At 32.2% G+C, this 14,489-nt stretch overlaps 1 protein-coding gene across 1 annotated transcript in view; it reads left to right on the forward strand.

Moving 5' to 3' along the window:
* Window positions 1-245: 245 nt before the first annotated feature.
* Window positions 246-14,489, forward strand: part of LOC110101226 (protein ACTIVITY OF BC1 COMPLEX KINASE 7, chloroplastic) — a 31,359-nt gene continuing 17,115 nt past the window's right edge. The window contains exons 1-5 of the mRNA XM_028699127.1: window positions 246-503; window positions 1,084-1,693; window positions 4,845-4,988; window positions 5,933-6,058; window positions 9,139-9,226. Of these exons, the coding sequence (XP_028554960.1) occupies window positions 1,097-1,693; window positions 4,845-4,988; window positions 5,933-6,058; window positions 9,139-9,226 (955 nt within the window). The 5' untranslated portion in view covers window positions 246-503; window positions 1,084-1,096. The remainder of the gene's footprint in view (window positions 504-1,083; window positions 1,694-4,844; window positions 4,989-5,932; window positions 6,059-9,138; window positions 9,227-14,489) is intronic.

Here is a 14,489-nt window from a genome sequence, read left to right on the forward strand (position 1 = left end):
AGCTTTTCATAGCAAAACCTATATGAAATATAATCTTAAAAAATTGCCATTTAAATAAAAATAATAGTTATATAAATATTAAGATATTATTCTTATTTTCTTAATGCTCAAATTCCACTAACAATTTAATTTTAAATTCTTAAAAATAATAATTTAATTTTTAATTATTATTTACCAAAATTTAATAACTATAAGTAAGGCTATAAAACTAAAGATTTGAATGCAAAACCTATTTGTTGCCGAAAAGTCTTCGTTCCCGACATACCTGCTTAGCTTGTGGTGGACGTCATGGCGCGCAAGCGCAAGGACGCTTGCATGGATACTCCTTCGTTTCGGATATCTGCACCTTTCTCCTCTTCCTTCTTCTACCGTCTCACGTATCTGTTTTGTTTTGCTTTGTCGCTTTCCGCCCAAACCCTAGGGATTTCCTTATTTATTTTCGAACCTGCTCGTAATGCTCGGATGCCTTTGGTCTTCTTCCACCGAGAGTTTGTAACTTGAAGGTAAAAGAAACTCTGTTGTTGTTTCACGGCCTCATTCTTTCTGGCTATTAGCGTTTGTGAAATTGATGGGGAATTTTGATCGCCTCTTTCATTGGGGAGGTTTTCAAATTTTAAGTAGCTTGGGGAATTATGTTTGTATAACGTATCTCAGTTGATTTGCGATTTTTGGATTAGGTGGAGGAGCTAGAGGAAAACATAGGAAATGTTTTGACGGTATAATATGTCATATCTGATTGTGAATTTGAAAGTTATATGGTGGTGAACCCTAAACCATTGCTGCAGCTTTTGGGAAATTTATCTTATGCATTATCAATTATTGTTTGATCATGAATTTTTTGGCTGGTAGGAGGCTAGGATGATCTAATATAGGGTTTCATCTTTTGTTCTGATTTTTCAGTCTTTTATATATTTATATAAACTTCAAAGAAATTTTTTATTTTTCATTTTTTATTTTCTAGGTTGCTCTTTCTTGAATGACCTTGTATTAGGCATGTTTTTTGTTTTATAAATATTTTTAATTTTAATTGTTTTTTCAGCCTCTTTTGATAATTGATTCAAATCAGTCTTGCTTTTATCTTAGGATATATTCTTTGATGGCTATGGTCATGGTTTCTCAAGGCGTCTACTATAGCTACTTGAACCCTTCAGGACATGTTCGGACATCACAGGATCTGAGTTTCTCTCGTTTTATTTCCAATCTTCAACCATTAAAGGGTGACGCACTGTCATCTAAGTTCCTTCATATGACCAACTTTTTGAGGGCTGAGGTTGGGCAACAAGAATCTGGTAAACTTGGTACTAATGGTCGGGCTAGCAAAATGGTGTCAACGAAGGAATTAATGAAAACCAAGTTTGCTATCACTCAGGAAATTGGATTGGTTAATGGAAGAGCCAATGCCAGCACTTTTTTGAATGGCTCAAAAAGAGTTGAGAATGGTGTTGGCTTGGTTAAAAGGAGTGACATATTAGATGTAGCTAAAACACCAAAAAAGAAAGTGGCTGATGATCTCTCATCTGTAGACAAGCTAAAAGTTTTACCTTCACATGAAGGTTTTAGCTGGGCCAATGAAAACTATAATGCTCAGCAAAGGACTTTTGACATCTGGTTTTTCTTTCTATCTTTACATATTCGGGTTCTGTTTGATAATGCAAACTGGGCATATCTTGATGGATTCACAGAACACAAGCAGGTGAAATTGCAGCTCTTATTGTGTGTATTATGTCAGTCGAATCAAGTGGGTTTTTTATAGTATTTCTGAAGTTTTTTGGGTATATGCTTTATTCCTTTGTTCTTAATGAGGTAAACTGTGAATTATTTCATTGAAGCAATTGATTTACCCATTTGTTCAAAATCGCAATAGCAGGTGTTGGTGAGCTGATGGTCTTTTCATTTATTCTTTATTATTCCTTTTATTTTTCTGTACACATAGTTTTTTTCTAGTTCTGCTTCTACTGCAATTAGTTAAATTATGTGTATTATGATCAATAATTTGGAGGAAGGGTACTGGTGATCATTCTTTTGTTCTGAATGCAAGTGATCTAAACTTACTGATCATATAATTTTATGGAAATCCCTAATCAAAATGTAGGGGAATAAATTTGGAAAGAATGTGTTGTGATCAAGCTAGGTTAAGAAAGAGAGAATAGGGTCTATCTAGATCTAAGTTTTGATTTAAATATTAACCTCCTTTGATGAGGATTCTAATGAATTCTTTTAGTTGGATTCCATCTTCCTTTGAATACTCCGTTTGCCTGCACTTGCATTAATTTGTTCTTTGGTGACCCTTTATTTAGAGAAAGGGAGGAGAGAAAGAGATAGATAAATTGATATATTAATTGACATAGAAAGTGAGAGAATTAGCCTCCTGTAGGCGAGAAAGTAGTGACCAACCATGTGTTTGAGGGAGGGACAGGTAAGTTTGAGGTGGAGGAAAGGGAGCTAATTTTAGGGTGGTCTGCCATGATTGTTAAGGGTGTGATGGCTGGGCCCCTTAGATTGTCTTTTGATGATTTCTTGATTTGCAATCTTCGATGATGTGGCACTCCTTGATGATGCATAATTTTTTTTGTACGTGTCTGTCCTTAAAACTTGAATTGAAGTTTTCAGTGAGGCATGTAGTCTTAATTGGAGTTCTATGTGAGTCCATGGAATCTAAATAATTTAACCCCTTGGTCTACTCAAATTGTAACTTTAGTTTAAATTTGTTCGAAGTACCTGATTTTGCGGGAATTGATGCAATCGGCTATCTGAAACCCTACTCGCTTTAAAATTCTGCTGGGTCAGTTTGTGCTTGTGCCATAATGAAATTATTATTATTTGTTTTTTTTTTTAATGTAAAAGCTAAGATTAAGCCTTTCTCAATAATAAAAATGGAGAGGAAAAATACAAGAGATTGCATGTTATGAAAAATACATTAAACATTGATTGCAGTAGAGATGAAATAATAATCTAAACATGCTTGATAAAGGGTTTCTTAGGATTATCCAGAAAGCTTAGGTTTCTCATATTATATTTGATGTTTTTCACCTTTTTTTTTTCTTGCGAGAATAGATTTAGAAGTAGGCTAGAGAGATGATGTTAACCTTCTTAATATTTCCTTTTCCTTAGAAGTCCCTTAAGGTTACTCTTAGTCGATAATATTGAAAAAAAAAAAGCCTCTCATCTATGTTTGATGGCAAATGAACGAAGTTTTCTTCAAGAAGTGAAGATGGAAGTGATGCAATTTACTGTTGTGTTGATGTCTAAAATGTGGTAAAGTCTTGTTCAAATATTACAAATAACATTGCAATTGAGGAAGGCATGAAAAAGTATTTCACAATGAAGATTCCCAATGTAGCACACTTTATAGGGAACCAAATTTAACTTGAACAAGAAAGATTTGCTTGATTTTCTTGAGGAAAATTATCCATGCATAAAGACCTTAAGAGGAGAAATAAAATTCCAAAACCATATATAACTAGTAGTAATTCCACCATTAGTGAGAAGTAACAAAAGGTTTTCATTTTGTAGTTTCCCTTTTTAAGCACCCAACAAGGAGATGCTCTAGAAGAGTTGAGAGTGATGAGATCAACGAGGGAGTAAAAAATGATCCACATCATCTTGCAAACAAGTGGCAACTTACCCAACCATGAGTGGGAGCAAACTGGGATTAGACATTACAATATGGATTTCAAGAAATTTGAAAAATTATTTGAAAGCAATGTATAAAGTGATGTCGATAACAATTTATCTATTCAAAATCAAATAAATATGTTATTATTGACGCTCAAATAATTATTCTGCCAAAAGTTTGTAGAACAATTCAAATAATTATTTAGCAAAAAGTTTGTAGGGTCTTTTGCCTTTGAAATATTTCTCTTTAATAATTTTACAAGCATATCAGAGTTAATTGTTTTCCAAACTCATTTGGTAAGCATAGAGATGCTCAAAGATTTTAATTTAAGCATGCTAAGACTCCCAAATTTTATTGGTTTCTAAATTTTTCTCCAATTCTGAAGATGAATCCCCCTATTATCGGTAGCACCCTTTAAGAAAAAATATTTATTGATGTATTCAATTTTCTAATAATCCACTAAGGCATCCAAAAGTAAGAGAAATATCATAGAATAATAGAATTGATAATAAAATTGATAAGATTCAATCTTCCTCCTCTAGAAAGTAATATATTGTTTTGGATTTGTTTAATGTTAATATTCGAAAAGATTTTTGAATGGCTTTAGAACCAAGGGAAATACCAAGATACTTGAAGGGTAAGGATTCCATAGCATACCCAAACATATTGGCAAGGTGGTTAGCTTGACCCGATTATCTCCCAAGATGGATAAGGGAAGACTAGTGAAGTTAAGCTTAAGATCTTAAGATATATCGAAAAAAGTCGAGAATGTGTTGAATTAACTGGTTGCATATAAGTAGCTCTATAAAAGAGAAGAATATCATCAACAAATTGAATACTATTAATAGTCTTATAAACCTTGTTAATACAACACCCATCAACCATCAATCTAAAGCCATTTAAAATTTTTTGTGATGTTGTGATGTACAGTCTTTAATATTATGTTGTGAAGCAATTCCTCTTTGTTAAAATTTTTTATAGTTCAATTATTATAATTCTTTCCTTTCAAGGGAATCATTGTTTGTTTTAATTTTTTAATTCCTTCAAGCTATATGGCGTGTTTTTTATTACATTTTTGTTTGATTTAGTTATTAAATTACTAACTGTTGCTTTTGTAGTTGACCTAATTTTGGTCATCAATTTTCCTTTTCTTTCCAGATTTGGTCCGCATGTTTCGTGTCTGTTTCTACCTTTAGTAGTGCTTTAAGCAGCATTTTCCATCATGCAGAAAAAAAGGCGCGAAAGAACAGCTTCATGGTGCCGAGAGAGAGTTTTGCAACTTGGACCAACTTTTATCAAGCTTGGCCAATTATTGTCAACAAGATCTGATTTGTTCCCTAAGGAGTTTGTTGATGAGCTTGCCCAGTTGCAGGTATTTGAAGTACTTCCTTTCTAACAGTGGTTAAGATCAACCTACACTAAAATTGTGATTAAAAGAAAGCTTTTGAATTAAACTTCTTAAAGTCTGTGTAGATTCTTACTTTTTAATTGATTGATGAATAGGTTGATTTACAAAGCTTTAAGATTTCCATCATGTTTCTTTACTTTCATTGTTTTATAATTATGGATATTTTTTAACCTTTCTATTTCATTATGTAATTCTCTTTGCACTCTTTGATCTGATTGTTACATGCGAAACACTTCTGCGAGGAAGTGTTATTGATGCGGACATCGGTACGAAGATTTGGCGCATCTATCACAGGAGGCGTCGCAAATCGACGGCTATCATTTAAACCTTCTATTATGATTTATTTTTCTGAATTTTAGTTCTAAATTAATGTATTTCCTGTTTTACCGCTTCCGTTTTACATCAGTTATGTTCGGCTCAGATAGGCTGGACGCCTGGACCAGGGAGGGCGGGAGTCAACTGGAAGGGAGGGGATTTCGGTCCCTTTTATGGGGCCCAAGGAAGTTAATATTTACTATGTAAGGAGGAGAAATCAAGGGAGAAAGAACAAGGTTTTTATTGTGTTTAATGAGGGTTATATAGCTATTTAAAGGAGGATATTGGCTAGTGTTAGATTATCTTTGTTTTGCTGAAATTATTCTAGGGTATGTTGAGGGCTCCTAGTGGCGGCCAGGGTTTGTGTGAGAGCTGATCTATCTCTCGAATAGTAGATCAATTGTATCTTGCATTGCTTTTGAAGAAGAAATCCAAATCGGCTCCTAAATTTGTATTCCTGCAATTTATTCTTATCTCCTTTGCTGTTTTTTACTCCAAAACACGTCACTGTTCTTGGCAATTTCTTTGATCCCTAACATCTGTAGAATTTCTTATTTATTTCTGACTTCGGTTTTTTTGCCTATATGATGCAGGATAGGGTGCCGGCATTCTCTCCTGAAAATGCTAAAGCATTCATAGAAAATGAGTTGGGTTTGCCAGTTAATGTATTATTCAGGAACTTTGAAGATCAACCTATAGCTGCAGCCAGTCTTGGTCAGGTATGGTGCATAAAATATATAATCTCATATCATCTATCCGCATATGTACCAAATTATATATGAAATGATCCAAATATAAAATTTTGTATGCATCTTTTTACCTGGACAAGATAAACAAGCGAAAAATGCCTGCCTTTTACCTTTTTATTTTCTATACTACAACAATAACCATAAGCCTTTATCCACTACATGAGGTCGGCTACATGAATTTTTTTTATCCAATGTGTCATGTTAAGAGTCAAATTCTCATTTAGATCTAATAAAGAAAGAACATTTCTAATATTTTCTAACCCGGTCTTTTTAGGTCTATATTCTAGCTTTCTTAACATAGGTTAATCTAATACACTACTCTCCTAACCGGGTCATCGGAAGGCCGCCATTTTATGTGATCAAACCATCTAAGGCGGCTCTCTCTAATCTTATATGGCACTGGAGCTATTCCAACCTTTTCACATGTATGCTCATTTCATATCCTACCTCTAAGAGTAAAGATACTCATCCACCTGAGCCTCCTTATCTCTGCAACACTTAAGTTAATATTATGCTTCTCTTTTAATGGCCAACATTCTACGCCATAAGGCATTGCAGGTCTAAACACCATCTTATATAATTTTCCCTTAAGTTTGAATGGTAATTTTCTATCACACAACAAGCCCGATGCATTCCTACACTTCAACCATCCAACTTGAATTCTACTAATAATATACCCATCTATTTCACCATCACTCTGAACAATAAACCCATAATATCTAAATCGTGTGCACTTATTAATGACTTGATCGCTCAAAGTCACAATCCCCCACTAGATCTATTATTACTAAAATTACACTTCATGCATTCAGTTTTAGATCTACTCAAACGAAAGCCTTTAGAGTTTAAACTCTAAGGTTGATCTCCATAATTCGTTTACCTTGAACTCCCTCTCTAGTTTTATCAACAAGAAGAATATCATAAACAAAAAGCATACACCAAGGTATAACCTCTTGCAAATGTCTAGTGAGAACATCCATATATAAAGCAAAAAGATATGTGCTTAAGGCTGATCGTTGATGTAATCCAATTGAAATAGGAAAATACTTGGTCAAACCACCTTGTGTTTGAACACAAGTAACATATCTTGCATACATATCCTTAATGACTTGAATATAAGCATTATTAACCCCTTTCTTATGTAGAACTCTCCATAGCACTTCTCTTTGAACATATCATATGTTTTCTTTAAATCAATAAAAATCATATGTAGATCCTCCTTATTCTTTCTATACTTCTCCATCAAACCTCTCAATAAATGTATAGCTTCTATAGTAGACCTACTTGGCATGAATCAAAATTGATTTTGAGAAGCATTAGTGTCATGCCGCAACCTATACTCTGTAACTCTCTCCCATAATTTTAAAGTATAACACATCAACTTAATTCCTCTATAATCCGCGCAAATCTATGCATCACCTTTATTCTTGAAAAAAGAAATCAACACACTCATTATCCACTCATCTGGTATCTTTTTAATTTTCAAAATAATATTAAAAAGTTTAATAAGTCAAGAAATTCCTTAATCTCCTAAGCATTTCCACACCTCTATTGGAATATCATCAGGTCTAATAGTTTTTCTACACTTCATTTTCTTTAAAGCATCTTTAATTTCGGTTTTACTAATACGCCGATAAAAACAAAATTTTTTATTTTTTGTTATGGTGCTAAGGTCAGCAAAGTCAATCGCATTCTCATAATCTTCATTGAAAAGTTTTGCAAAATATCTCATCCACATTTGTTGAATATTCTCTTCTAATAAAAGTATTTTTTGATCTTCATCTTTAATGCACTTGACTTGGAACTAAATTCTTACTACTTCTATCTCTTTGTTTAGCTAACTTATACATATATATTTTGCCCTCCTTAGTCTCTAATTTATTATATACATCATTAGAAGCTAAAATATTTGCAATGCTAATTGTTTTTTTAGATTTCTTACGTGCCTCTTTATATCTTTCTTAATTTTCAAAATTTTTACAGTTGAATTAATTTTTATAACAATTTTTCTTCTTTTTTATCTTTTATTATACATTTTGATTACACCACCAACTATTTATTATTAGTAGCTTTTCCCTTTGATACTCCTAGCATATCTTTTGCAACATTCTTAATATCACTAATTATTTTTTGACACAACATTAACTTCTTCATGCACAAACAAAATCTTAAGATCTAGAATCTTACTCTCAAAAATATTTTTGTTAATATTCTTTAAATGATCACATCTAATTCTATAACAATGATTTACTTTATTTTTTATTTTCAACTCTTTATCTTAAAGTTCAAAACTAACTAGCGATGTTGAGTACATAAACTTTCATTCGGAATAACTACAATATTTGCAATTTAAAGGATCTATTTTTCTTAAAAGAAAATAACAATCTGAGTTTTACTATATTCATTCTTATAAGTGATAGAGATACTATATCCATTCTTATAAGTGATAGAGATGCTCATCTTTTTTCTTAAATAAGATATTAGTAATTATAAAATTATAAGCTAAAGAAAAATCTAATATAGTCTTACCACCTTCATTAGTTGCTCCAAAATCATAGTCATCTTACTACAGATAAGAAAAAAGATGTGCATATATATAAAGCTCCAAACATAAAACTAAATTGCATAATTCCTTACTACATATTTTTTACACCTTAAGGATTACATGCAGTATAATTTTCTTATCTTAACTCTGGAGTTATCATATATTTTAAGTATAAAAATTTCTTATCAATTGCATAAGTATGCTAGTTTTAGAGCATTATATATATATATATATATATATATATACATATGCACACTTAATTAAATAATTTTATCCAAATTTGTACATGTTTTTAGCTTGAGGTGTAATCACTAGATCTTTGAATACATTGAAATTAAATTATTTTAAATAATCTTTTTTACATAATTTATATTTTCTCAAGCATAATTAAACTAATTATTTAAGCTTAATTAGTCATCATTTATCTTGATGAATTTTGGGATTTTATTTTTATTTTTGGTTTTTCTGATAGTTTTTGTTACTGAGTTTGTGTTCATATTTGTAGGTTCATCGAGCTATCTTACATAATGGAGAGAATGTTGTTATAAAAGTTCAGAGGCCTGGTCTCAAGCGGCTTTTTGACATCGATTTGAGTAAGAAATGTGGAACTATTTCTTTTTCTTTTATCATTCCATGAACTACTTAAGCACTTATATCTACAGCTTTATCGCCATATTTAATCTCTCCCTTTTATTTATGCATGTTATCTCTCTCTTTGCAGTGTTGTGGGATATTTTTAGGGTGGTTTAGGGTTTCTAATTTAGATCTAATATGAGATGCTGAAAAGCATACAACAGTGAGACAAAAATTGCAGGACACAATCCGTCAAGCTTAAGCAATTTTTAATTGCATATGAAGAAAATAAATAACATGATGGAAATCAATTTTATAAAAAATCTAATGGACTTATACCACAACTTAACAATTAGAAATCAGAGGAAATACTTTAGAATATATGCTCTAATGGGCTTACTATGATGCACCGACACTCCGCTTAAAGAGGGTATGTAGTGTCGGACACGGACACGCGTCCGACACTGCATGGACACGTGTCTTACACGGCATTGGAGTGTCGCAATTGAAAAAATTAAAATTAAAATCGGACATGCGTGTCCGGTTATTAAATAATAAAATCGTCTGATTCGTTAGGTATATGGTCGATACCTCTAGGTATCGCTAGATACATGCTCGGTACCATTCAGTACATGCTCGGTACCGCTCAGTACATGCTCGGTGCCACTCAGTACATGCTCGATACCGCTAGGTACGTGCTCGGTACCGCGAGGTACGTGCTCGGTACCGCGAGGTATGTGCTCGGTACCGCTCAGTACATTCTCGGTACCGCTCAGTATATGCTTGATACAGCTAGATACATGCTCGGTACTGCTCAGTACATGCTCGGTACTGCTAGGTACATGCTCGGTACCGCTCGATACATGCTCAATACCGTTCGGTATCTTTCCATAAAAATAACTTATGAACTTTAAAAACAAGCAGAACTTCAAAATTACTCTTACCCTAAAAATTTGTTTCGGGGGCGTTGCCCCCGAAAAACCCCCGCAGGGGTGTTGCTCCTTGACCCCACGACCTGACTAGCCCTACCAAGGGGCAGCGCCCCCTTGGACCCCTGGCAGACCGGTATATTGTTGTATTCATGTTGTCTTATTATTGAGATATTTTGATTTTATTTCATATCAATTTAACTTGATGTATTCTTATGTATGATTGGCTTGTTACAATCTTATCTAGATAAAAACAATGAATAATGAAGATATAAATGAAATTATAATTTTTATGTTGAACTATAGTAGTTCAAATAGAGAATATCCATTATGAGTAGTCGGACCTTCATGTTGTATTAAATGATTTTCTGCTTATATTTTTGTGGTTGTACTAGACATTTTATACTAAACACCTTTATGTTATAAGCTAAACAAATTATCATGAAATTGATTTATTATTGATTGTCATTTTTAATATAATGTCACATTAATTTCTATATATCATATTAAAAAATTATTATGTCGTGTCCACGCCGCACCCGTGTCCTATATTTTTTAAAAAATGCCGTGTCCCGTGTCCGTGTCATGTCGTGACCATATCCATGTCGTGTTATGTCCGTGTCGGTGCTTCATAAATTTACACTCTTGATGGAAATTAGATTGTATTAAATTTGACTAAATGCAATGGATCTTTATAATTAATAATAAAATGTCTTAGAAAGATTAAGACAAGAAATAATTCACAAGAAAGCAAGCTTGACAATTGGATTTGGAGATAATTTCAACTGGCATACTTGTTCAATAATCAAAATCTTGGAATTGTTGTAGTAGAATTTTCACATGCAAAAATGAAGTTTTATTCATACCATAAACTATATTTAAATGACTCAAAAGTCTCTTATTTAGAGATGGAAGAGATAAAAATTATTAACAATTGATAAAATTGTTAACCAACGTATCGAATTTCTAATAAATTCTTAAGAAACTAATAATAAATTATGTCCAGATGTCCATTCATAGAGCCAATTTGGAGTATCACATATGACATTTTCCATAGTTTTTCAAATAGATAGCAGTGTGTGAATCTCCATAGAAAAGATCAGAACTAACAATTACCGAGAATCCGAGATGCCCGTTAAATAATCAATATATAGAAAAGAAAAAAAAGTATTAAGTGCTATTACTCTAAAATGGTGATTTGGGAACGAATAAGCAGATAAAGAAAAAATTGTAGCTGCCACAAAAATGATGTTTATTAACAAGTAATTACGGTTATGTTTTGTTTCCAAACAATCCAAAGTAACTGATTTTGACTTATACAAATGGAGAAAGGAGAAAAAAAGTCTAATCAAACGAGGCCTAGGAGAACCAGAGGGAAATACAGAGATAGGAAGCGGTGAGACTCAGGCAAAGTTGATGGATAAGAGTATACTCTATTAGGGCTGCAAGCGAACCAAACGTCTGACGAGCTACTCGTTGTTCGGTTCGATTAAAGCTCGTTTGTGATCATTTAATTAACTAAACAAACAAACTTGAACAATATTTTAAATACTCAATTCTTAAATAAACAAACTTGAACACTAATGCGTTCAGCTCATTTATGTTCGCGAACAACATCATTTGAAGTTCGTGAACAAGCTCGACATTAAGCTTGATAAGAAGCTCGATAAAAGCTCGATTCGTGTTTGATTTTGAACTCGTGATAAGTTCGATAAAAATAATTAATATTTAACTATAAAATTAATAAATATAAATAATCATTGCCTTTGTTACATAGACAATTGCTTTTATTATAAATATGTTTGTTCATAGATATGTTCATGAACGTGTTTATTTGATAGTTAAAAAAATTCGTTAAATATGTTCACGAACAAGCTCGATAAGTACTAAACGAACGAATATGAATTGAACATGAACACTCAATGAACGCTCATAAATTTAAATGAACCAAACACTAACACGAACAATAAAGCTCAAACAAACAAGAACCAAACTTGAACAAGCTGATATTAAACGAACACAAACATGAACACTCAAATACTCGGCACGATACTTTAAATGTATTATATCATAAATCTAAAATTTTAAAGATAAATATCTTTCTCTAACTAGTTATTGAATATACTTAGCTCTTGTATTTAATTTATTTCTAAAAGAATTAAATAAATGATAAAATCTATTCTCCTTGCTCTAATATGAATAAAAATAATAATTTAGTTAGAAAATTTCTTTATTAATATAATTTATTGGCATCTCTAGTAAGTTATTACTCTCATTTTTTTCTATAAATAGTTAAATTATTTTATTAATAATAATTTAATGTATGGATTGTATAAATAAAAATCCTATGAATTTATGCTCTCTCCCCTTTTATATATTTTCTATTATCATAATATTTTTAATTTTAAATTTTAGTACAATCATTTTCATAATATGAAATTGTAGATTAAATTGTCTTAATAGTTTACTAATTTGTTTTTTAAAAAAAATAAGAAATTTAAAATTTAATAATTAAGTATTATATAAGATTTTTTGTTTCTTTTATTTTAAAAAGATATTAACATATTTTTTAATCACCAAATAAAGAAATCTAAACATAACTTAAATTTTTATTAATAAAATTCTCTTCTCTTTTAACATAAGTTTTTTCTAAATTAATTTTTTTAATTTATAATTTAAAATATTTAAATACTAAAATAAAATTCCTTATCTTTTCCTCACGCAACTCTCACTTGTCCCAGCCACTCCTCTGCTCACGTATCCTCGCTTCCTCTCTCGGTCTCCCTTGTTAGCCCCTCTCTCGCAAATTTGTAGGGATGAAATACCTTCGTCTCCTCCTTCACCAACCGACAAAGCCGACGACGGAGACCGAGACGGAACTCCTTCAACTCCCTCAATGCCACAACGGAACAGACACAAATCGAGCTTCTCCGCGTTCGTCTCCTTTGACTTCCTAAAGACGGAATTGGCTCATTTATCAACTCCAATCGACTAAGCCGACTGTGACCGGAAATCCGAATGACATCTTCTCTCTTCGTCTACTTCGACACCCTCGACCTCCCCATCTTCAGCTTCCACGACTCCTCGCTATCGAGGCAGGTTAGGGATTTTAGAGGCAACCAAAGCAATATGAGTATCCTCTCTAATAATTTTGACATTACATACACGGTGCAATCCATTTTGCGAATGAGCAAGATTTAGGCGACTTTTGCGTGATGTCACATTCGTAATCCGTCTTTTTCATTGAGTTTGATCGAGTTGAGCGTAGGAGGTGCTTTCTTTATTATTTTTTACGCTATGAATCCGCTGGCATGGTTCGTTTCGTGAGTGTGCGACGTTCGAGTGGTTTCAGCAGTGGTCGAGCTGTTTCAGACCTGCTTCGGACAATGTCGCATCCATTGTCTGTTGTCTCTTTCATAAGGCTAATGTGCATTTTTCTTTGGATGCAGCTATGTTTGAAGTCTGATTTGATATTGAGGTTTTTTCTAGGGGACTTGTGTTGCACAATAACTTGAATTATTTGTTACATTCCTTATAAGGATAAGAGTTCTATCTATTGAGCATTAGAATAAAAGCTTCACAAAGTTTATTCAAAACTTTAGACTCATCTCTTATAAGTCAATAGCGATATATATGACCACAGAAAAGTGAATCAATTTTAAACTTAACATTTTTTATTTTGTTTTTTTTTTTTTCAATTCTAAACTTAATAACTAGCAAAAAGATCCCAATTTAGGTTATGGTACAATAATGGCATAGCTATGGTATTGCTGGATTGTTGGTGAATGTTATCCATGACAATTTGATGTATTTCGTGTTCGAAACATGGAAAATAAAACCATAAAACTCGATGTATTGTGTTCCATTTAATGTTTTTCTTCTATTATAATATTTTCCATCCATTGTAGTTTTACTACAAATTAATTATTATCCTTGTATATGCAGTACTAAAACTTGGCTATTGGTATGTTTTTTTTCTGAATTCTTAAAGCTATACAGCCTAAACGTTCTAATTTGGAATATTTCTATTAGGTATTCATATTAGGTATTCATTGTATTTTCTCATCCAATTATTCCATATGTATATATGCCTAATTAACCATCCGGGAACTCTATTTGCTATATTCTTATTGCTACAAGAAACCCAAGGACATGTAGTGCTATTATACTTGGGCATCATGTTGATGTTTCCTCTGTTTGATAGAATTATAAGTTTATAACATTTTCATAATATATCATAAATAATTTCTTCAAGAAGCAGGAGAATTCTATCTCGTAAGACTCAATATATCCTAGTAAAAGAAGTAATGTTGCTAATAGTGCTTTATTATTTGGATGCTCTATGATTAATTAA

Source organism: Dendrobium catenatum, unplaced genomic scaffold (genome assembly GCF_001605985.2).
Source record: "Dendrobium catenatum unplaced genomic scaffold, ASM160598v2 fragScaff_scaffold_1220, whole genome shotgun sequence".
Taxonomy (NCBI): domain Eukaryota; kingdom Viridiplantae; phylum Streptophyta; class Magnoliopsida; order Asparagales; family Orchidaceae; genus Dendrobium; species Dendrobium catenatum.